The 25,576-nt window shown below is 33.6% G+C and overlaps 4 protein-coding genes across 6 annotated transcripts; 1 reads left to right on the top strand and 3 right to left on the bottom strand.

Moving 5' to 3' along the window:
- The first annotated feature begins 371 nt into the window (after positions 1-371).
- LOC114714678 (mitochondrial pyruvate carrier 4-like) lies at positions 372-25,194 on the top strand. The gene is made up of 7 exons (XM_028899438.1): positions 372-378; positions 5,418-5,424; positions 22,040-22,131; positions 23,846-23,944; positions 24,121-24,173; positions 24,557-24,630; positions 25,020-25,194. The coding sequence occupies exons 3-7, from the start codon at positions 22,077-22,079 to the stop codon at positions 25,063-25,065; spliced, it is 327 nt and encodes a 108-aa protein (XP_028755271.1). The 5' UTR covers positions 372-378; positions 5,418-5,424; positions 22,040-22,076; the 3' UTR covers positions 25,066-25,194.
- LOC114714674 (uncharacterized) lies at positions 3,192-5,776 on the bottom strand. Of its 3 annotated transcripts, none has more exons than XR_003737470.1 (2): positions 4,930-5,776; positions 3,192-3,694 (listed from the first exon to the last, which is right to left on the bottom strand). XR_003737470.1 is itself a non-coding variant. In XM_028899434.1 (1 exon), exon 1 carries the CDS (start codon positions 5,656-5,658, stop codon positions 4,987-4,989), a length of 672 nt encoding a protein of 223 aa, XP_028755267.1. In that variant the 5' UTR covers positions 5,659-5,776; the 3' UTR covers positions 4,712-4,986. The 3 variants fall into 3 exon arrangements, 1 of the variants encoding a protein (XP_028755267.1); XR_003737471.1 differs by having other exon boundaries at positions 3,192-3,699; XM_028899434.1 differs by lacking the exon at positions 3,192-3,694 and having other exon boundaries at positions 4,712-5,776.
- LOC114714673 (probable carboxylesterase SOBER1-like) lies at positions 14,569-18,734 on the bottom strand. Its single transcript, XM_028899432.1, has 6 exons — positions 18,422-18,734; positions 17,174-17,226; positions 16,148-16,271; positions 15,876-15,997; positions 14,978-15,085; positions 14,569-14,858 (listed from the first exon to the last, which is right to left on the bottom strand). The coding sequence occupies exons 1-6, from the start codon at positions 18,681-18,683 to the stop codon at positions 14,769-14,771; spliced, it is 759 nt and encodes a 252-aa protein (XP_028755265.1). The 5' UTR covers positions 18,684-18,734; the 3' UTR covers positions 14,569-14,768.
- On the bottom strand, positions 19,696-22,019 carry LOC114714677 (mediator of RNA polymerase II transcription subunit 11-like). The gene is made up of 4 exons (XM_028899436.1): positions 21,553-22,019; positions 20,947-21,064; positions 20,727-20,843; positions 19,696-20,136 (listed from the first exon to the last, which is right to left on the bottom strand). Exons 2-4 carry the CDS (start codon positions 21,004-21,006, stop codon positions 19,960-19,962), a joined length of 354 nt encoding a protein of 117 aa, XP_028755269.1. The 5' UTR covers positions 21,007-21,064; positions 21,553-22,019; the 3' UTR covers positions 19,696-19,959.
- Positions 25,195-25,576: the final 382 nt, after the last annotated feature.

The raw sequence follows: 25,576 nt of genomic DNA on the forward strand, positions 1-25,576 counted from the left end.
ATGAATTTTGATGATGAGTTTGGCATCAATAACTATTAATTTTAGTTATTGAAAAAATTATAAAGATCAAAATTCTCAATATTGTTATACTTTATTATTATTACAATCAAATTCTTATTGTATTTCTTTATATTTTGTTATTAGTAATTATTATTATTGTTATATTTTGTCATTTTTAATTAAATTAAATTATTTTAATATGACCGGTTTGATCCCGAGTTGACCCCGGTCTGACCCATTAACCCTTGAACCACTACCTCAACCGGTTTAGTGTCCGGTCCGGTTTTTTGTTCCTTGGTTTATATGAAATATGGATAAAATTAAAAAGTTGTTAAGTTTTAAATAAGAGTTAATAAAATTTAAGATTTTTCTTGGTCTGTGTGAAATATGTTGAAAATGACTTATAAATAGAACTAGAAGATTATAACCCGGTGTGCCTCATGTTGTGCGTAGACAGTAGAGACGCTATCAATTATGTACCCTAAACATCCTATAAATAATCTTACTATACTACAAATCTTCCATGCAAACCCCCAACATAAAAGTGTAGCTGGATTGATATGTGAAATATTGTTGGGGGGAATGGATGAATCAGCCTCTGTGTGAAAGCAAAAAGTTTGAACAGACATGCTATGTGGGAAGCTGTTTGATTAATTGATACTGTAAACTTGGGGTTTGTGAGGGCTTGAAGCAGCCACCGGGAATCAAGGGACATGTGACTAATAATGAATCCCAATAATAATAATTAATTATAAATTAATTAAATAATGATGGGAGAGATTAAGGATAACAGCACCATATATTATATGGTCAATGGGGCTTTTTAGGGTTAGGGTTCGAGAGTTGAGAGAACTGTCCCCTCTTTTATGTATCTAATCGATCCGCAGTCCAATGATCCATATGTTTGTGAATTGCAATGTGTGTTTACACATTATTATTTTAATTATGTTTACATTTAAAAAAAATATGATAGGAACATTTTTCTTTGTATGATCTACCACACACACACCCAATTACATACATATATAACTGAAAATTCAATAGTTCTTTGTTTGGCTGACAAAAAATTCAATAGGTTTAAAGCACAGATAAGAGAGAGCTTTGTCAATTTGATATTGTTTAATACGTCTCCCATAGTTAATATAAAAACTAATTAAATACTACATTGGTTCTACTTATAAAATCTCATTTATAAATTATAAAGAAGGTTTTATAATTATGATCAGAGGTAATAGCTTATACCTAATTTTAAATATAATTTATTTTTAAAATTTAAAATTTTTCCTACCTTATCTTTAGCATTACACATATTAAAAGAACTGCATGGATGAAATAAATTTCAAAGCAGGAGCAAAAAAATTCAATACAAGTAATTAAAGAGATATAACAAAATAACATATATTTTTATAAATATTATTTTTGTTTTTAAGAGCTAGCTGAAATGTTTGGGTTTTATCTCCAATACGAAATTTTTATTTCACTTTATTCTTTAAAATTTATGATTTATTTTTTTAAAATATCTCCATTGATGATTATAAAAAAAATTATCACGGGATGATTCTAATTCTAATGTATATGATCAGAGAATCCAGGGTGTATCCCTCTGGAATCAAATGAGATAGAGTACTTTATAATACCAAAGATTAGTTGAACAGTGACATGGCCCTAGGATTATCCTTCCATATAATACTAAAAGGGAACATGCTTCTTCTATTTGGGCTGTGTTTGTTTGTTTGTTTATTACATCGGAATTTCAAAAGAATCCCTCCCACCTCCTTCTTCTATCTAGCACGTCACAGTCTGCCTCCGTCTCTCCCCCTATATTCCCACCCCACCGCCCTTCACTAATCACTATTTTTAAAATCCAATTTCAATATTGCCGGACCTAATTAAAGGCAGCTGGTCCTATGGAAATCCCCTCCCTCAATGCCTTTTGCTTACATTTGGTAGAACGCATTAAAAATTAAAAATAAGAATTGAAATTGGGATTATGATTGAGAAAATATATTAAAATAGTGTTTAGCATAAGATATTGCTTGTTATATGAACTTAGTCAAACCCACCTCTATGGGTTATCTAATCATACGTAACAAGTAATTACTCATCCTGAATACCATTTTAATAGTTTTTTTCAATTACAATCTCAATGTTTATTCTTTATTTTCAATGTTTTTTACTAAACGGGATTTTTTTAGGTAACCCTCTCCCAACAAAAATTGACAATCTCCATTTGATCAAAACTATATACTACGGAGGAGTATTACTTTCTTGTTTGTTTTTGTCTATCCCAGCTTCGAAGGGCTTTTTGTATGTTGCTAATTAAAATAATACTACTTTTGATCTTAATTATAACATTTTGTTTGTAATAATAAGATCGGAGGTAGTAGTAATGATTTGATTTATAAAGGGGAAAAAAAAGGAAGGAAAATAACGGTTTTTCTCAAAGCATTGGGATCTTTATAAACCGCCACTTGGTGGAATAATTCTTAGAAATATCTAACCACTTTAAATATTGATTAATTAATATTCAGTCATCAAACTATTGTGGTTTTAATTAATTAATTGATTGATGCCATGCATGCTTCTGCAAATAGGATTTTAAACAAAGGCTGGATTTAAAATTTGGATAATTGATCCCCCACCTCACCATTTCGAAGTGTGAAAAGAACACAAATCAATTAAATAATCAGTACTACAATATAATACCCCAAGTGTCTACAGTTCTAACCTTTATTAACATTATCGTAACCACAAATAGGCATGGCAATTTGCCGAAAGACACTGTAAATAAAAAAAAAAATACTTATGTCAAATTTTTTAATTGATTATGTCAATAATAATATTTTAAAAATGGATGACCCTGTGTCTTTTTCTTCTTCTTCTTTTTTTTTACTTGTTATAATGAACATAAAAAATTACGTCTAAGTATTAAGTATTATCCGAATGCATAACTAATAAATTATTTCATCAATCAATTGATAATTCTAATTTGAATTTAATTTTATGAAAATATTTCTTATTAAAATACTAAGATTGGTCCAAATAGTTTTTGATGTGACACGTCATGTTGATAAGATATTAAGTTAATGTGAGTTCAGAAAGTTACTCGTGAGATATGGGAATAAATTAGAATGCAGAATTAGAAATAAGAGGAACGAAAAATGCGCACTTCCATTATTTTAAAAAAGGGTAATATTCTGTGGATTAGCAAATAAAGCTGGATGGCATAATAAGATGATTTTTTATATAAAAGAAAAAGAAAAAAGAGTTGAAACATGATATTATTGGGAATAATGTGGCATGGAGAACAACGAAGGGGGAAGTGAAGTGGACAGAAATGTCATTTTAGGAGCGGCCCTCTTTCTGTGCCCTTCCCTGTGCTTTTATCGAAACCCTCCACCACTCCTCGCCGACCATCTCCATCATCGTCACCATTATCCTCTGCACGCGGAATTACCCTTTTGCCCTTCCAGTGTTTGTCTGTTGTATTGCACGTACCTCGAAAGTACCCCCCACCCACCGCCTTTGAATCAGGGACAGTTTTGGTAACGAATTTTGGACCTCACGCGTTTTAGTTTTGTGATTTCCTAATATCCTGTATTGCTACTTCCCAGACTCGGTCACATTCTCTCTCATCCTGTCACTGCCCCAAGTTGCGACGTCGTATCGCACCTTTCCAAATTCCAGATAGGGACTGCCCTTTTAGGAGAATGAAAGGAAGAAAAATCACCCTTTCCGCCATGAAATTTAATTGCAATAAACTTCATGACATAATAAATAAATGACAATAGATCTTTAGAATTTATTTTTTTATGAATAATATGCTAATTTTTAAGGTATCTTCCATTAAGTAATACTACCTCCAGTTCCGAACTGGTTAATATTTAGCATCTCAATTTACTTTTTTTCTTATATTTATTTATTTTTTAAAATATTTTTTATATTCGTTCTACATATTAAATGTTTCATCAAATAACAATTTTAAAAAACTATTTAAAAACAAACCTATTTATTATAAATAACTTAATTAATTTTCTTAACATACTCAAATTAATTGATTAACTTTTACATGATCAAAAATTATTTATCCAGCTTCATAAATTTATAGAGGCTTATTACAAGAAAAGTTCTATTAAGTATTAATCACTGTCAATAATCAGAGAACCATCCCAAAGGTTCTCAACTCAACATTTGTCCAAGGTAAAACCAAAAAGAGAAAGTGTAATTTTCTTTCGCCAACGGAAAATGTAATTATTAAAATAGAATAATGAACATAAAATTACCAACCATGTTACCTCTATCTCAAGTGAATGACCAGAGGCAATTTGACTTGGCATTGGGCAGACCGATGAAAATTATTATTATTTTCCTAGAAAATGTGCGAATCGCAGTGAAAATTTCCAGTTAAAAAAAAAAAGGTGGATCCCAGTGAAAAATGAAAATCCCCTTAAAAGTTAAAAGAAAAATCTAAAATCTGTAAATTTTCTCAGTGAAAAAGAGCCCTAACACTGCCAACTCCGTCTGCAATCTTTGGGCAAAAAGTTTTGGAGCTTACAAAAAGCATTTAACCAAACAAACCCTAGCGCTGTAAAGCCCAATCTTTGGATTATCATGCTGGTACAGATGAACAGAATCCATTCAATGCCGTACTATTGAGAGAAGTCACTTTTTCCAGTTCTGAAACCCGTTTCAGAGAGACCATTTGCCAGTATTAGCAAAAACAAAAACCAAAAAACGGTATTTGAACACCAAAAAAGTGGATTCATATGTATGATTCCATTGATTATAACCAAACTAATTCCTCTGCATCATAAGCATAATAACAACGACCTACCAATACCATTCCTTTTTATACATTGCAGATAGTGATTAATGTACAAGAAGAAAAATAAACAAAAAAAAATCATGGGAAAAAAGGACTAAACCCACCTTTTCTTCTTCAGCCTTGTTCTACTTTCATTGATTTTCTGGATTTCTCTTCCAATTTCACTGGCCCCAAGCACCCCATATCCTTTCACCGATGAAACTCACAAACCGCCTCACTGATCCTTTCTCCTCCTCTTCGGTCCCACCATCACCACCACCAGAAGCTTCACCGGAACCCTCACCGCCACCGCCGCCGTTACTACTCTCACCCACCGATTCCGACTCATCCGACCTGCTATTTCCCGGGCTCGTCAGCTCGGACTGCTTCGTCTCCGCCGACTGCTTATTCAAATCCTTCTTATTCCTCTTATCCTTCCGATTATTCTTCCCATTTTTACTAGTCTGCGCCAACCAATCCTCGAAAGCATCGATAATCTCGTGTATAAGCTGTCGATTCGGAGAGGAGTCCCACCTGATCCAGTAACTCATATAGCACCTAAAACAGCTACAAGTAAACAGAGGAGGATGATCGCCGCCGTCCACGGTGGAAGCCGACGCGCCCTTCGGCACGCTGTTCTTCTGAGCGTTCCGGCGCGGATTTCCACCGGAAAAGTTGGTGAAAGGTGGTGCGGTGTTGCTGGACGAGCACGATATAAGGTAAGCCAAGACTTCCCTGTCTTCCGGTGACAGCGCCGCCGTGAGGGTGAGGATAGTCGCCGGAAGAAACGCAAGCTGGTCAGAAATCGCTGGGGGCGACGGATGAACCGTCCCTTTCCGGTATAGCTTCTTCATCGTCGAACACAGAGAGGCACAAAAACGACGGCGTTAGTAGCTTCAGCAATCGAGAGAGAAGGAAGGTGGGGAGAGAGAGAAGAAAGGAAAAGAGGTTTTGAAGTTTGAAGGGTTGATGAGGTTTTATTCTCAAGAAAGGGGAAGGGGAGCGCTACTGGGGTTGGTGACGTAGACATTGGGGGAAAAGAAAGGATCAGGTACGATGGCGGACTTGGGGTTTTGTTACGCGAGTGATGAAGATGCGGTGATTGGGCTGGTGATGTGATGGGTCCCACAGTGTGATGACTGATGAGTCGCTGTCTGGACCCCACAGAGGGTCCAAGTTATTATCCTCTGCGGCAGCAACTGCAATTGCATGTACGTACGACGTCTTTTTGATAAATGTTCAGGGTTTGGTGGATCGGCTTGGCTTATATGACTGCCTGATCACTCTCACATGAGCCTGTCACCTCTATTATTTGTGAAATCTTTGTTCTTTTCACTTGTTATTAGTTATTTCCGCTTTTCTTTCAAATTATATTTCATTTATTAATTATTAATGGTTTTGCTTCGGCTTCAAGTTAGCACTTTGTTTATAATTGACGAAAGTCTATTAATAAAAATACGACAAAAGTTATTAATATTGTAATTATAAATTTAGTAATACTCATTACATACAATAAATAGGACATTTCATTTGGTTAGTTGTGTCTCATTTATAAAATAAAATCTTAGTCACATTTTTATAATCTAAACTATGCTTAAACAAAAGTTGGAGTGTGTTTTGATCTTTTGGATATCGCGGAACCACCAAAAACTACTTTTTTGTTGAAATATGCTTCCAATAATATCCACATATTGGTGCCTTTAATTTACTAGACATGTCTATCAAATTATTAAAGTTAAGATTATTCAAGCATCATGCTTTCATTAAATAGTATGATAATAACGATTTTACAAATTTGTTCAAATTTGATTTTCCACAACGGAGCAATGAATTGTACATTTTTCTGATTGAATGAATGATGTGCTAATTAGTCCCAACCAGCTTATTACACTTGAATGAATGATCTCCTAATTATTCCTATCAATCTGCTTCCTCCGTCCTTTAATACAAGATCATTTTAACTAAATTGTGTGATTTAAAAAAATAGTTAAAATGAGTTAAAAGTAATTAATAGGCAGTAAATATATATTTTTTCAAATATAACCTTATATATAAATGGGTAAATGTAAGAGAGTAATAGTGAGATAAATGAAGAAAGAGAATATATTAAATGTATTAAATTATAGATAAAATATGTAATAATGCATCAAATATTCAAACAAATTCAAAAGAATCTTATAAAAGGGACAAATCTATTTAAAAAAATATAATAAAGGACGGAGTAGTATTTATAAGCACCTTCAGCTAATATGTTCCACAAATGGAAAAAAAAATCTCGCTAATTTTATCTTAAAATTTAACAATTTTTCATTTTAGCTTAACTTAATATACATACATTTCACAAGAGAATAACAATATGCACAATAATAAATAAAATAATAAAATAATATATTCATGTTATGAATATAATAAAATAACTTATAAAACTAAAAAAATGTATATGTCTATATATATTAATTTTATTTATAAAATACTTCAACATATTTTATTAAAATTAATTAAAAAATTTAAATCATATTGATTTTATTTTAAAATTTAATAACTTTTTAATTTTATTTTTATTTAATAGACGTATTCTGATCTCTTTGCCCAAGTGTCAGTTTATACTAGCTTGTCACACTTGAGGGTCCAAGCTGCTCGAGCCTAATGGCATGATATTCAAAAGGAAAAAAAAAGGGGGGCAAAGAAAAGATAACTTAAAATTGCATGGTTTGAGGAAATTAATAACACATGTTATATTCTGGCCCGTTAAATCTTTTTAATTTATAGGTAGCTTGAACTATGCACATAATTTTGCTAAAATTGTTCATGAAATCCCCCTTCATAATTGTTTGGTTTGATGATGGTTTGTTTGTAATTTATTAGCATTTCTTTATTCTGTTGGTAACCTGAATTTTTATGGCATAAAAAAAGCCACGACATGACATCAAATATTGAAATGGTTCATTTTAAAATCAATATCAATGAGTTAAAGACCTACTGATACTAGCTATAATAATTATATATATAAATATGGAAAAGATGTTGGGGCAAGTTAATAGCCGTTTATCTCAAGGGCTATCTTAAGAGTTAAGTAAACAGAAAAGTTGGAGAGGGTTAGGAAATTTAACACAAAACGCCGTTTGATTAATTTACCTAATCCGATGCTTGCATTTTACAGAGAGACCTATTTAATCAATGGCTTGGATTTCTCCATAGTTATCTGTTAAAATAAATATTTATTATGCCCTGTTATTTATGTTATTTTTTCTTTTATGGAAAATCACGAATGCATGGCTTGATTAATTAGCTGTGAATATTTTCTTAGCACTTTATGGGTTTTAATTAACTCTTAAACTCCTTTCTTTTTCCACAGCAATATTTATAGATTATCTTTCCAAATCTAGGAGATTGGTTGACTTGTAGTGTTCAAATGACAGAGAAATAAAAATAAAATAATAATAATAATAATATATAATATCAGTTTTAACTTAGATGATTTGATTTCCATAAGATTTTTTTTCCCAGGATCTACATGAGATTAAAAAATGACATTTGAATGAATTTTAAATCCAATTCATTATGCCTTGTCATTACTTATTTTTATTATATATATATATAATTCATGCGAATTTTTATTTTAACATCGTTGGAAAAAAAATACATTTTTTTGTACCAAAAACAAAGACATTTTATTTTAACAGAAAATTTAGCCACAATTTTCTTTCATTTGGTACGTTCATTTATATGCAAGCGTTATTGGGTTCAAATGTATAAATAAAATTTAAAAAACAGAGAAACATTAGGAAGTTAATATTCTATAACTTATGGTAAAAATGTATAATTTAGTGTACTTAACTATCTCTTTATTTATTTTTTTGTTGACAAGGCAGTTAAAAAGAGCCTTATATAAGGACGAGTATCGTTTAATTTGACGGAGAATATCCCTGGAGAACATTTTGTTGCTTTTGAACACGCCAGTCAATTCAAAAGTTTGCGCATTTATGACTTGGTATGAGATACGTATGTTACCATCTTACCTTAAAATACCAATAATTTTCTGATTAACTAATAAATATATTATAATCTTTAATTAAAAGTCGCGTTTGTTGTGTGGGGATGATAGAGCAATGACTTTTAAAAAAGAACAAAAGAGGATAAAGCAAACATTGTTGATTACCACAACGTGCCTTTCATCAAAATTAGACTCTTAAACAACACGTTTTTTTTTTTGGCCTTTTGGCCCCTAAAACCGAAAATTTTTGGGAAAAAAATAATAAAGGACCAACAAAGTTTCACCTGTGAGACAGTTTCTCTTGTAAATTGAGGAATTTCTAGGTGATACGTTTTTCTTAAACACTACCACAGAGTGGATCAGCAATTAAAAAATAAAAGATTAATCATTTTTTAAACAAAGCAACAAAGTAGCTCTTATTACATGGTTAGAGACATACAACCTAATTTTTTTTTAAAAAAAAATGGACGGACTAATTTAAAATCTCTATATGTTTATTTATTTGTTGCATGCTAGACGTCATACTGAGGGTGATTACGATATCATGTAAATCCATGTGCGAATGAAATGGCCCCGGGTGGATATGAAAATCAAAATGAAAATTCTTTAATATTTAATTAATTATCCCAGTATTTTTTTTTACCAGATAATCATCCCAGTATTCAAGCGCCCATACAATATTTTATTATATAAACTATATAAATTATAAATATGTTATGGGTGGTGGAACAATACGGCAGGTTCGTTTCTGCCAGAACATTTTCTAGCCTTTTATTTTCACGTTGTGGGGTGCTAAACGTTAAATTTTAAAGGAAATAATCTTTGCTTTGAAAAAAAAGAAAGGGAATTAACAAGGTGTTTGGGTTTTCAAACGGTACTTTATATATTTTTGGATAAAGTGGTATCCAGCCATGTTATATTTTTCCTTGCATTCACGACTTTATGATGTTATTTATCAATCCAGCACCTTAATTTTATTTATAATTTAAAGTGTTGTATTTAGTGTAGATAAGATTATAATGTTAAAAGCACCAGAACAATGGTACTCTTTCAGTCCTTAATATAAGATTTATTTAATTAATTTGATTATATTAAGAAAGTTAGGTAATTAATTGATTATAAGAAAAATGACATGTTTTTCCTAAAATACCATAATTATCTTTTTCATATCCTCCTTCTTCTTCTACTTGATTATGGTTGAGGGAATATCCATACATATAATTTAGAAAAACTGATAAATATAAAATAGGTCTTATATTTAGGACCAAAATCAATTAACAATAATGGTCCTATATTAGGGATCAGAAGAGTATAATATCAGGATTATAAATGCATCATAAATAACATTATGACAGCCTCATGTTTAAGAAAAATTTATTGAACTAAATGGTTTCAACCTTTCGTTTTTTATTATCAAAACGTATGTGATTCACCATAAAGTTTGGACTCACATAATAGAAGAGACTAACCCCTCTGAACATGATAAATCAATGAGAAGATGTAATATATTATTTCGATCTTTAATATAAGATTTAATTTGAATTATAAATTAAATTTTGCATTAAGCATGGGAAGCAACAGTTAGTAGCTCAAACAAAATTACCGCCAATCAGAAATGCTTGTGCATAAAAAGATTATGCAGACATTTTCACAAATATATGCTTACGATTATTAAAAAAGTTGACAAAAAATTATGAAAAAAAAAAGATCAGGGGATATGAGGTTCAAAAGAGAGTGGATATGAAATGAAATGAAATGATGAGCAATTTCAGCTTTTAGTGAAAAACAAGATTCTGGATAACTCACTGTCTCCTCAACTTTTGACGCTATCAGATGGTCTGGTCCCCCTCATTTCATTTTTTGAGATTAAATAATATATTGTATATTTTAGAAAATAACACAACACTTTAACTGTCTATAATTTTTTATCTAATATTCTTATTTTCTTGTTCCTTGTATTTTACATCGCATATCTGTTCATCAAGTATAAAATTTAAGTTCTTTTGTCGAATAACCCATCAATATAATATATAAAAGTTACAAAGAATCGTACTAATTTAAACCATTAAAAATACTGGTATTTGATATGATTTTTTAATTTTTATTCTCATATTTATTAATATTCTAAATTGTACGGAAAATAAATAAGAATGCAATCATCCTAATGGGCAGATTGGTCCCCCAAAAGAAAAAAGAAAAAAAAGAAAAAGAAAAAATGCCGTTTCCTAATAAAGGAAAATCAATTTGCCGCCTTTATATTTTTTTTCCGCCGCTCATGTTACTGAATGACTGAAAGCCTAACTTAGTGCACTGTTTGATTTGACAAACATTCTTTCATGATCACTTAAATGTTATCAATATGTGAACAACGAATTATAAATTAAAGAATAACATCTTACTTTTACATCAGTATTTAAATTTTTTTCCTCGAAATATATTTTTATGTTTTAGTAAGAATATTTTCTATTGATTGAATATTTAAAATTTCCTTAAACAAGTAACTATGAAATCCTAGCATTTTAAGAAATACTCGTCCGATTCTAAATATAATATTCATTTTATAATATAATTTATATTATAAAATGAGTCTTATATTTATAACCGGTATTATTTGGAGGACATAAGGAACAGGCATGGAGAAATTTGCTGGGGGAACAGTAAATTCACATGGTAACACAACACATGCAATCGAAAAGTGAAAAAGGTGAATGATAATGTAAAAAAAAAAGTGAATGATAATGTAAAAAAAAGGTGAATTTTGATGAATTATTGACCACACCTCTCAGCACGCCAATCTTGGGAAAAGATTCGCTTAATTTAAGCTCCAAATTTCATCATCATGTCACTCCAAAACCCACAATTAAAGTTTATTTGGATTAACATTTTCAACAGTGTCCCCCCCCCCAAATCCTATCTAATTTTTAACAATTGAAGTTGGGGTAAAAATCAAGAGCATCCAAAAATCAGAAGTAGAAAAAATTGTTTTGATTTTTAATTTTAAAATGATTTGTGAATAAAAAAAATCCTGTTTTTAAATTTTTATCACTATCTCTGATATTATATTTTTATCTAACCTTTTTTTTTTTAGTCCGAATTGTCGCTTGAGTCTTCGTAACATTATCCCAAACACGGCATTAGTCATTTCAAAGCCGCCCAAAGCGTAATAATATCAAATAATAACAAAAAATAAAACATTAATAAAAATCATTTAAAATAAAGAAATATCCAGAAAAATGATTACTTTTGAAGCGGAGATTGAGTATTTTATCTCTTGCCTATATTGAAAATATATATACAGCTAGATCTAAACGCCCGTGAAGGATGCACAGTTTAAAGAAGACAAATGCACGTAAATTAAGAAGAATAAAAATTCTACAATAATTTCTATGATTTAAATTATATGTATATTAATTCTGTCAAGTCTCATAAGGAGTCCAAATGATTCCTTCAATGCTTATTATTTGATTCACCAGCTCGGGGGAAAAGCACCTCAGAATACAATGATGGTTAGCTTTGATCAAAGGGTGATTTTCTTTTGGAAAAAAACTTATATATTCAGCTTTATATAAATATATAAGGGTATTGGTTCCAATCAAATCAAGAGGTGATTTTTCTAATAATTTTTTATTTTACAACAAATTCTTGTGATTTATAATACTTTTTCGGTCCTTAATAAAAAATCTATTTTATGGTGTAAATTATATGACAAGACGAGTCTTGTATTTAGGATCAGAGGTGTACTAATTATTATTACCAATACTTTTAAAATCTACTAGTACTGATTTGATTGGACTAAAATATATTAAGTAGATAAGGCTAAATACATGAATGTTCTCAATTTCCTTTCCATTCTCTCCTCACAATTCACCACCATGATGATAATGATCTAATTGCTCTGCGGCAAAAGGAAATCACGCTAGATTGGAGGCCCTGCCGAATTTGTTTAAAATAATTACTTTTTGTAATCAAAAATCAAAACAGGCCTTTTTTTGGCTAATAAAAACATACCTTACAATAGTTAAAGAAACAATAATTATTACCACTTTAAAGATAAATAACTTTCTTTTCCTGCTTTGAAAATTTACGTGGGTTGAGTTGCAAACGCTTGCCAGATTTAAGATAAACTTTAAGCTCAAATAACATTTGCGAGGGGATTTTCACATATGCAGTGTGATTTGAATTCAAATCCTTAAAAGGTATGATTAAATAGTCAAATAAATTGGACTAATTTCCGTTAGCTTTCCTTATTTTAGGGGTGTTTGGGTTTTTCTTCAAATAAAAGCTAATTAGTTATTCCATTTGATTTTGAATATAAGATATCAATCTATCTTATCTCATACATTTATCTATTTTTTTTCAAAGCAGTTCTCATATTAGTTTGCACATGTTAAATGTTACATCAAATAATAATCCTAATGCACATCGTTAATAGGTGTTTTAGAGAATACAACACATATTTATTATAAATAAATAATTTAATTAACTTTCTTAATATTTACAAATTAGTTTTCTAACTCTTACATTAAGGATCAAAGGTAGTAATTGATATGTGTATATATATTTATATCCCAAACTATGGTTTTATACCTTCAAAAGCAAAAAAAATTCACTTTATGAAAAACCATGGTCTCATACCCAAAACCATAGTTTCCAAATGAAAAGTGATTTTGGAAAAAATTATGGTGCTTGGTTATTTTTATGCAAACCATGGTTTCAAATTGAAAAGTTATTTTGAAAAAATAATCTATTGTCTCAAAAAGCTATTCTTTAGAAGCTATTCTCAAAACCATAATTTGAACTTATCTAAACACCCCGTTTATATAGAGGAATTCTAAGTTGGTGCCAGGAAACATCCTTTCTGCGTTCTAGTGGGCGGAGACATAAATGCAAATGCAACCCCAGAGGGCTTGGAGGGTTGGGCTCCAGACTTTTTGATGTCTTCAGTGAAGCGCACGGTGCTGGGCTTTGCTTTTGGAGATACTTAAATGAGGACAAAGCACTGCGGTCAGAGTGACGATGATGTGGATACATTATTCACAAATCAGAAAAGTGTTCCAATGATTTAATATAAAAGCTATTCAATTAATTTAAGTAGATTGAGATAATTATATAAATTAGTTAATTATAACACATATGACATCATCTTTTTAAAATACTTTTATGTGACATTAGGTTGGTTTGTATATTAGGTAAATTAATTTAAGAAAAAAAAATAAATATAATAGATAGTATATTAAAGTCTTACATTTAGAACAATCCAACTCTTCAGCTAACTTCTATTCTATTGTGTACATCTAACTCTTCAACCAACTTCTACTGTATACACACTTTTCTATTAGAAACCAACAATTGTGTTAAAAAAACAAGAGAAAAAGAAACCACCAGTTTTGATGGAAGCATTACTTCTTCAACATGATGCATTGGATTTGGTCAAAAAAAAACCTGATGCATTGGACGTATGTGTGGAGGTAGAGAATGGCAAGCTTAATGTCTAGAAGGATGGTTTGATTTAAACAAGCAACACAATGGGCGCTTACTCTCTATCATTTTTGGTTTATTTTTGCTAAGTACAAATATCTTCTAATAGGAAGTAATTTTGTTTGGGATATTGTCAGATACTAAATATAAATACTTTTTTCAATAGGGATTCGAATTTTGATTTGTCATGTTGTGAGAGATTAGTTGAATCCAATTCCCTTAATTCCTCTTAGGTACTATGAATGAACTTTCCTTGTTTCCCGTCGCAAAAGAAAACTTGCGAGGGCTAAACTGGAGTAATCAATTTTTTTACTGATGACCAACTGTCAAGTCCCTGCTCATCTTATTTCCAATGATAGTATCAAATATAGGTACACTGTATTTGTAAAATGATTTATAACCAAAAAAAAGAAAAAACCCAATTCCCGCCATTAACTTCTTGATTTGCCTAGTTGGAATAAAATGTCCAAAGACTGAAACAGCAAAACAATGTTAGGAAGAGCTCTGCAGACGAGCCTTGATCCATGACTCCAGAGACTTAAGCTCCTCATTGTTTATTGAGTGACCAAGACCAGGATAAGCCTACAAATACAATTACAGCAAACGTAATCGTCCAAAATACAAAGTCATACAAGGTATAATGTAAGTATAACGTGGGTGATTCCCTAAATTAATGAATTGTTGAAACCTCGGATTATTACCTTGAACTCACAGCTCACACCAATCTTCTCAAGAAATGGGGGGCCTGCTTGTCCTGCCTCAAACAATACTGTTCTATCAGCAATCCCATGGGACCATAATATGGGTGTCTGCAGAGGCATATCAAAATTACAGTGAGAAATGCCAGGTGAAAACCAAGATTTGGTTCCTTTACTAATCTATGAATCAACTTCAAGGATTATAATGCTTTTAAAAATTATGATAACCCAAGGATTGATAAGGTAAGCGGTTTATCACATTGTCATTGTGCATCACCGGATACTTTGGATACTAAAAATTCCCATATTTGATACAATAATTAAAAGTTGCAAAGAGAACTATCCATCGGGATGAAATCGAAGTTTAAAGAGATAAAAATTCAAGGATGTGAGATCCCCATGGGTTTTCCACACGATGGAATAAGATACGTAAAAATGAGGTCATGCTATAATTGATGTTATCTTGAGTCACACTAGGAAGCTACTTATCAGGCACCAAACATGGTAAAATCCTAATGCCTCTTTACATCTTAGACATTGGGATATAAATGTGGGATCGGACAGTGACGAGGAAGCCAGTCCAGCGGTAAGCTAATACCACAGGTTTGGAATTGGCTGTCGCACCAGGGCAGGGCATACCAACCATATCAAACAATTCTTCAAGGTTGTAGATTGCAACCCAGGGTGAATTTAACAATATCAGATACACAATTCATTTATTCAGTCTAGATGCAGTAAGCACTAAACCGGTTGTCAGACATCCTGTTTCATCTTGCATCTTAAAAAGAAACATAATACGAGGCATTTTCTCTCTCCCCCCCCCCCTTTTTTGGGGCCCCCCGGGGGAGGGGGGGAGTGTAAACTTGGTATAGGATACATTGGCATTCATTTAAATTAGTACCCGTTTGGCCTCATTTGTAACCCGTTCGACCATAGATGAATTGAAAGGAACCCATCCACTAAAAACAGCACCTCCACCTAAAGTTTTAGGGTACAGCAGAACACTAGCCAAGGTCAAGGCACCTGCAAAGCATTGTTACACTTAATTATCAAGACGTAGCAGTTAACAACGGCAGAAGCCAAATAACAAAATGTTTATACATGTATTTTTCTTTTGAAGGTTGTTATTGAAAAGATATTGACACAGATATGCACAAAAACAGAAAAAGAGACCTCCTTGACTGAACCCACAGACGAATACATTATTAGGGTTTGTGCCAGCAGCTATTTCCTTGTCTATTGTTGCATGCACATTCTGAACAGCTTTCAGCAAACCACTCTCGTCTTTTGGAGAATCCTGACAAATTATGAACAAAATTGTTTTGGACACACATTGATGAGATCAACAGCTTTACCTGAAAGAGAAATGTAAATTTCCACACCTTCGAAGCCCTTTCAGAAAATGTTATATAAAACCATTCAAATGGCTAAGGCCATTCAAGTGACTAAGATGAATTAGGAAAAGCATGAGACAAGATGCTGAGTCCATACAGATAGCTTTCTAGTCAACTAAAGTGATCTAACTACGCAATGAAAATCCATCCTTCTACGCATTATGTGATATTTATAAAAATGGGAACCCATCTCATTTTCATGATAAATTTGATGAGAAAAAATGATAAAGATAGGCCATAATTTGTATCTCAGAGTCAAAGGATCTAGCTAAGGAGCCAGCAACCACAATCATAGGATCAACTGCCAATAAAGCTGATTATGTAACTACAATATATTCAGTAAGTATATCTCATACAGAAGATCATGCGACATTTGGACCAGTGGCATGTTGAATGCTGGCAGAACAAGATAACGAGATATTCAGTCCTCCATCAGTAATAAGTTGCGTTATCACTTTCAGAGGAAAGAAGTCTCAAGCAGATTTCATGTTTCTTAATCAGTTAATACTGCCATGACAAAATAAATGGCAATGCTTACGGAATCTGACTCATGGTCAAAATGAACATTTATATTTGAACATAGTCACTTTCATTTTGCAACAGAGCTTACGATTGAACTCAATATTCAGTTTATTCTGATACATATACTGTGAATAACATCCTGAATGCAGTCTGTAACACTGAAAATGTAAGAAATAGAAGAAACTAAGCATTGAATTCTGTGGAAAAAAAATTACCATGTATTTCTGAATTATTTATTATATTTCCCTTCAATATTGAACATAGGATGGAATGATAAACTTACAGCTGTCACAGGAATCTCGTGAATGTCAAACCACGAAGGCATTACAGCACCATCTACAAGAAAAAATTATGTTCATTATATTTCGTAAGTGAAAAGGCACGTTGTAAATCATGATGCTACTTAAAATTGACTAGATGCATTGCGCAGCAAGGATGTCAAGCAGAAAATAAATTACAAAAATGGAGAAGAATGTGAGGAGCCATAACATGAAATGGATAACTGTGGTGCCCATAGAAGTTAAGTTTAATCCAAGGACCATCACTCAGAAATTCCAACTAGAGATAACTTATCAGTTCATTTCCTTGAAACAGGGTGTACTCATATCTCCTCATCCGTCAATTACTAGGCAAAGGCCTGAATGAGTTGATTCTGTGAGTAAAGACTTGCGTACTTCACACAAAAGGTTCCTTGCTGAATACGGTTAGCACATTTTGGGTTCCCTAGAACTACACAGGTGTACATATATGCATAAATCTTCACGCCCATTCTTGAGGCCTCTGAATCAGTTGAAGTGCGACACTGATTGTCCAATTGGTAATATGTGGATGCTTGTGCATGCATGGGATCACGTTATTGCATATTATCATTGACCACAGATACTATGAAAGTTCAATTCATCATTGCCCAGTGTCTGCACACTATTTTCCATCGAGGAGCAGTAGTAAGAAGTCAGATGAGATTGAACAGAATAGGCATATTTAACATGTTCTGTAAGCAAATGGAATAACTACTCACAGATCAAGAAAAACCGAAACATAGACATTCAACGTGCTTGTCTAATAAGAATGACATGGTGATGAAATAAAGAGGTGATAGAATAACTTAAAATGTTTTCTGACAAAGTGTGTTGAAATAGCCAGGCAATACTAAGTACCAACTGACTTTAAAAACTACATAACTTCGCAAATGTCTGGAAAAGTTAGACATAAGGGCAATCAATGGAGACAATAACTTCACCAAATTTGGGAGCATGTACAATTCTGAAAGAAGAAAGAAACAGTAAAAAGGGCTGTTTTTGACCATTCAGGGCAGCAATGAGATCACTGTTTCACAGCTTTTGCCATTATCTGGACTAAAACACCAAAAACAAATGTCATTTCAATTACAAAAAGAATCAGGAATTACAAAAAAATCAACACTCAAAATTAAATAACAGTTCCTAATAGAGAAAGTGTCAAAACCCTTGTGTGCACCAAAATGCTGGTTGAACATAAGAATAAAAAACTGATAGAAAGCGAAACAGCTTACAGTTGCAAGTGACTGGATTCGAAGGCGCAGAAGGGAACAGCCATTTTGTATTTCTGAACTCGGGAGAAGTGAAGAGGGTCTTAATGGGTTCGTTGGCAGGACCAGAGTCTCCGAGACCATGAAGCCACAGAACAAAGCTTCGAGCCATGGGATCAGCCTCTCGAAAAGATGGGTTTTTGGGGAACAGAAGCACGATGAAAATGGCGATGCTCAGTGTGATTGTGGAAAGAACAAGTGGCTTGACCAAAAGCATAAGCTTCATCTGGGGTCGTCCATGGAGGTAGTTGTGCCAGGGCCAGATGTAAGAAGACTTAAATTGCCCTCCTCTTTTGGTATTTCCCAAACACACCCTAATTAATTCCATTTTCACATATTGGGGTCTATATTGTCCAAATCAAAATGGTCCCTGCCTTTTTCTTTTTCCTTTTTCCCCAATAATAGTCGTTAAAATGGCCCCTGCCTTTCTCTTTGTTCTATCATGTCATATTAAAAAAAAACATAATTTCAAAAATAATTTTATAATATATACGACTTATATAAAAATATTTTTTAAAAATGTTTTTGGCATATACCAAACACTCCAAAGTTTTGAAAATCTGCATTAAAAAATAAAAATATATTTTAAATTCTTTTTTCTGGTTGAATAAAAAAAAAGACAACAGTGAGAATTAAAAATAGGTCAAGTCATGAGATTTGTGGGTGACCGTTTGGAGAAGAGAATGCAAGATAAATCCTTCTCTTATGGTCTAGTCTTGGAGTATGGGGATACAATAAATATGGTGTGTTTCAGAATTTATGCACGCATTTGGCGTTTAATGTTTAGTTAGGGAAAAATATAAATTCCACCCAAATTATTGTTAGACACTAAATAAAAAGTTAAGAATAATTCTATAAATTTCTTTTGACACTTGACGACACGTTATTATATTTTTACAATAAAAATTCCACTCAATTGACTTTATTATTATTTTTTTTTATTGATGAAATGAATTAAAAGAAAAGGAAAACTAATACCTTAATCCTTATACTTGACCTCATTTTGCCTGAAGTCCTGAACCCCCACCCCCCAAAAAAATTTTTCGGATCTTTAAGGACTGATGGAGTCAAATAAACATTTATCATGAGTGAGGTAGTTGAGAGTTTGATGAGGTTGATGGTGACTTTGCATCCATATAGCTAAGTGAGTTTGCGTGAGCATAATAAGGCCTGTAGTGAGTATAATTTCCGAGAACTCTACCCCGATATACAAATGAAAGTATGAAACAAAGAAAATCTGGGAAAGAAGAACATGACCTAGAATTGATAACATACACCGTAAATTCGAAATGCCAATTCTTCAATATAGGCTTCCCAATACTACAATACAGCTAGAAAAACCCCGTCCGATTCTTTTATATGTTTGGATTGAGGAGGATGGAAGAGTAGGGAGGCAAAATAAGGTTTGATTTGGTATTTAGACAGTTTCTTTGACGTGGATATGATAACATACACAGTAAATTCGAACAAGTGAGTTTGAACAGGAAGGATTGCTGGTCAATTCAGACAGCTGCATGGTATTCATCCATTGTCTGTTTCATTGCTTCCAGCTGTGACATAACAAATTCCAGTTTCTTGAAACAAATCTCACTGCCTATTCTTGATCCATAGTCGCAATTCTCAAATGGACGATACTCACAAGCACTTTTGATCTCATCACGTAATGCCACTTGGATGTCCTATAAGAATTAAACGGAGAACAAAAATCAGGAAAGTTAAGAAATTGTAGCCCTCCAAGGTTCATAATGATGAAGCAAAATCAGATACCAGTCCACTGAGCATAATTTCACAGCCTCCTTTTCGCCATTTTATCTTGGATTAAAGATAGTTTTTCTGACACTTGTTTCATTATTTCCTAGCATGCAAAGGCCAAACTTATATGGGAGATGTTGTTTCTCATAGCCTCATAGGCTCTGGCAAACAATTCTGAATATTTACCCAACAAAGTAGTTCTAAGACGTTTAGCCAAGCTTTGATGTTGTGGTTAAAAATGTCTATGAAGTCGCATGGGCTAATTCAGATGATAAAGGTGGAGTGGAATGTGGGTGTTACATCCAGATTCGAACCTTCTTAATGTAATTAGGAAAAAGCTGCTTGCAAGGAATATTAATTTAATCTGGAGCTGTCCATGAGAATTTTGTTTTCGCACAATGCTAGGCTAGGGATTGGTCTTATGGGGTGGGTTGGGGCGGGGCTTCAAGATTCAAACACATGCTTGGATCGTCATCAATTAATTTACAAGCAGTTCTAAGCTTATAAAGGGAATAACCTTGATTAATTGCATGAAATCGAGGCAGTGGTTTTGGACCACTTCTTTCCTAGGACCAGTAGGGCTTGAAAGCTCATCCATGACTCCCCCGGCAAGCTCCAAAACCTTGACAATTCTCTACACACAAGCAAGAAAGAAAGAAAATCAATATAACACAAACTTTTAAGTTCCGTCACTCCATTGGTGTAATGGTGTTGCTTCTTATTGATTTTAGTATTACCTTCTCCACATTTTGAAGCCGCTGTAATGAAGTTGTCTGGCCCTGTGAATCCATGTTCATTGCACTTGCTTCAGCTCTATGATTCAAGTCTGAGTAAGTATACAACAATGAGCAAGACTTGATAATCATCAAATGCATCATTCACCGTTTTATAGTTTGAATCACATCAATTCTAAGGAGTTTACCAAAACTATTCTGTAATGTACCAAAAAGTATCATAAATCAAAATAAGACAAGCGTTCTTAAAGACTTCTAAAAAGTTGCAACATCTACTGTTCTTATTGCGGAGCTAATGCAACATAAATGTAGAGACTACGATTCATTTACCAGGAAAAGAAGAAAATACTTGGGTGGTGGCTTGGAAAAATTTTCTACTACTACGGAAGATAGAATGCCACTGCTTAGCTCATTTTATTTTTCATTATTCAAGTAACCAGTAGATTTTTGTGAAGATCCATGCTGTATTTTAAACAGCAACACTCCAATTTTATCGCAACCGAACACCGATGCCAAAGTCCATTCAAGTAAATTAGGATTAACGATAACGATTAAATCCGATTTAGGAAAGTGATATTATTCAGAGCTAGATGTCTACGAGAAAATTACCAGTTTGGCTAGAGAGTCCAGGCTCCGTAGGCTGAACTCAGTCGGCGGCGGTGGAGGCGGCGCCGAATTACCTATCACTAAGCAACTCTCTCCCCAGGGAATTTGGTATGAGGTGAAGCTGGGACCAGAATTGTACTTATAACTTTGCCAAACTAAAACATAACTTGGGAGAAGCTTGTCCTGAATCCTGATTTTGAAATTTGAAGTTCGACCGATCACTCAGAAGAAATCAAAGAGAGCCAAGAAACTGCTTGCCTCAAAAACTCACTTTTTTTGGGCATTTCCCCGCTTTTCTACATACTGATTTTACGTATTTGCCCCGCCCCGCCCCGCAAAGTCAGCGATCGAGATGGAACTTTGACAGGCTGACACGCGGAGTGATATTATTGGTTGTTGGTTTTCAAGTGGACACCCACGTGTTTTATCGACGAAGTATTTGGTTGCCTCAGCGTTGGAGTCGCCAAACCCATTTTGCGTCGGAGACCAGAAAATCGGAGCAGAAATCCGCGAGGGCAGCAGTGTTCATGGCGGCCTCGAAGCTACAAGCCTTTTGGAATCACCCGGCTGGGCCAAAAACCAGTGAGTCTGCTCGTTTATCGCTCCATTGCTCTAAGCGAATTTCTTTCGAATCTATCCATTTGTGCGCTTTGTCTTTTTCTCTTCGATATGCCGCTTCGGATTTCGGTATCCCAGCGACTTCCTTTCATGCGAATAATATCTGTGAGATTAGGGCTATACAAACCTATTTTATGGATGCATATTTCTTCTCTCTGTTTTTTTTTTTTTTTACCCGGATTCTTTTTTTATTGATTCTCTGGCCGGCATCTCTTGAACTCTACTCAATTTTGAGAAAATTAGGGTCTTTTGGTGTTGCCCCAATGGCACTTAGTTGACTTTTTGCTATTTTAGATTGCTTGATATGGCTTATTACCTTGAGATTCATTGACCCCGGTTTGCCTGCAAATCAGTTGAAGAACCAGTTCCATATACATATATATGCTTTCCTTCTTTTGCAAAGACATAAGGGTTATTTCTTAATTAAATTGTGGTCTAAATTTTAAACAAAGCCTTACTTCTGGCTTGCTGTTTTGCCTAAACCGGTGGATTACATGCTTGTAAATCGGTGGGTTTTCTTTAGTCTCTATGACGTTGCAGTACAAGTGTGCCCTCCGGATGGTATGCATATTCAATTCAGAATCAATCAGATATATCATTTTTCCATGCTTGCGATGTTGGCATGCCTTGAGAATTCATTACAACATAAACGGGGTGAGCTAGTATAATTAGAACTTTAGAAGCATGTCTGGAAAACAACAGAGCCACCAATCAATCAACATTTATAAATGGCTTCAAGTGCAGCCAACCTAGATTATGGCAAAAAGTGTTTAAAGAGGCTTTCTTAACGACGTGTGACACTATAATCAATCTTCGTTTGGTTTAGATTGAAATGATCACTTAAATTTTTTATCTTCTGGGAGTCTAATCTCCTGTGTAATCTCCCTAACTAATCTTTTCCTTCTTCCTTAGAACTAGAGATGGACTTCTGGGTGATTGAGACCAAGAAATTATAATTTGAATTGAATAAATGAGAATGCTGAAACAATTGGTGCTAGCACAGCAATCTTCCTTGTCTTTCTAATGAGGTATCGCATTCCAAACTTGCATGAGTTCTGGAAAATCCCAAAAGTGTTCAGTGTTTCTGAAGAATGAAAGTTAGCCAAAGCTCTTAATGCCTATCATTTTAAATAATTATCTTAGCTTGAGCAGAAAGAGGATGGTAGTTAGAAAATGAAAACTTGAGAAGAATAACCAAAAAAGAGCTAGAAGATGATTTTGACTGGGTAAGGGATGAAAGGAAAGCAACTTTTTCTGGGTAATTTTTTGTTAAAATTAAATAATTCTTTGCATTTGAAAGCTAGTTCATGTAGTTCTAAAAGTTAAATATTCCTGTAATCTACCAAGTTGACTTGGTCCAACGTATAAGTTCAGTTTGATAATATCTAGAGCATTTGATGTTTTTCCCCCTATTTTGCCCTTCTGTGCAATTAAACTTTGTAAGTAATTGATTCATCATTATAATCAATGTGGTATTAACTTTTGATGAGGGTAGATTTAGAAAGCACTACAAGTATGTGACGTCTTTAATGATGTAACTTTCATTCAATTACCACTTATGTTTTATATGCGGTAGTTAAATTGGACCTGTATTGTGGACCACCAATTTGCTGTTAGCGGTTACCATCATTTTTATGTTTCAATACTAACGCCTGTATTAACCGTCTTTTCTGTGTAGTTCACTTCTGGGCTCCTACATTCAAGTGGGGCATCAGCATTGCCAATGTTGCTGATTTCACGAAACCACCTGAGAAACTCTCCTACCCCCAGCAAATAGGTAAGGCGGTACATTTGGTTTGTCTATTGTCTTTCCTCCTCATGCCTAGTGGATGAGCATATGAAATGCTGTGCTGTAAAATGAAATTGTTTTCTGGAAGAAGTTTTAGCGCATCTTTCCTGCGTTGGGTTTTAAGTTTACCTTCATGAAACTGTTTTCAATTTTCTTCTATCCAGCGGTTACAGCTACTGGACTTATCTGGTCACGTTACAGCACTGTAATAACTCCGGTAAGTTTCTTTTTCCCTTAGACATCTTGCTTTTCAACAGTTACGGCTACTGATCATGTATCTGTGGCCAATGCAGTCCCCTTCCAAAACTGCGTATCAAAATATTTTTAATCTATTCCATTCCAATTTTCCAAATGGGAATTAACTGTAATGTTTAAATACTACTTTTCTGTGCTGCAATTTCTTGTTAGATGTTTTTGTTACTGATTACGATGAAAAAGGGTCATTTGCGAGTAGGAGAAACATAACTTGCTTTTTGTTTTTGGGGGGGGGGTGTCCCCTTTGAGTATCCTTAGGAGTATGATTTTCTTTCTTTGTATATGTAAACAATAGGATTGTGTGTGCTAGAGTTATACTTACGGTCATTATTTGTTATGTTGCAGAAAAATTGGAACCTATTTAGTGTAAATGTCGCAATGGCAGCAACAGGGATATACCAACTCACTCGCAAATTGCAGTAAGTGGCCAAAATTTTTTAAATTTGGTTTTAGCGTCAGACGAGGATAAATTTGACCTTCTAAAACATACGTGGTCCAGCTTTATCAGAGAATTAAAATTTGATAATTTCAAAGAAAAGAGGCTTTCAAGAGGGAATAAAACAATTTCAAGGTCAAATGAAAATCCTCTGGCTTACAAGTTGTTCCATTAGAAAGTTCATTGCACTTCATTCTGTGATGTACATTCTTGATATACTTGCGCTGTGGCTGCAATATTATCGTTGTGGGTATTTGCTGTAAAACGCTTGAGCGCTCAACGTGAAGAGCTTGATCTTCTCATAGCTATACTCTTGCTGGCGCTTCACTTACATCTTAGGGAAACGATCATTAATTTATATTTCTTCCTCAGGCATGACTATTTCTCCGAGGCAGATGCGGCTGTCGCTAAAGAATGATGACGAAAATCTGAGAGAATCTGAACTTGTGATACTGGGTCTAGAAGCCATTCGTTTGACCTGACCGTAATCTTGGGCTTTGGAGTTCTTTTGGGAAATTATTGGCGATGGGAGGCTCTGGTCCTCCTTAACTTTCTGTCATTTCATTCTTGTTTATATTTGATTGAAAAATAAGGTACACTCAATGCTACAAGTGGGCACCTGTGGCTAGACTACTGAAAATGAGATGCCAGGAGTTTTCGAACATTCTCTTTGGCAGAATATTATATCTTACAAGTCTGAAAACTTCAAAAGTATGTTTTCCCCCAATCTTTTAAGTTTTTTAATCAAACAGTAGATAATGTGAATACAAGTTTACGGAAATGTAAAATAGAAACGTACATTATGCCTTGTAATGCAATTAATCGCGTATGCTGTACACAATAAATGGGTAAAACCCACGGGTGCAGAAAATGGATAATGAGAGAAATAAAGTTAGACATAAGAGGTACAAACAAAGCTGGGAAATGAC

The sequence above is a fragment of the Neltuma alba genome, unplaced genomic scaffold (assembly GCF_004799145.2).
Source record: "Neltuma alba isolate B1F8T4 unplaced genomic scaffold, ASM479914v2 tig00011524_pilon, whole genome shotgun sequence".
Lineage (NCBI taxonomy): Eukaryota > Viridiplantae > Streptophyta > Magnoliopsida > Fabales > Fabaceae > Neltuma > Neltuma alba.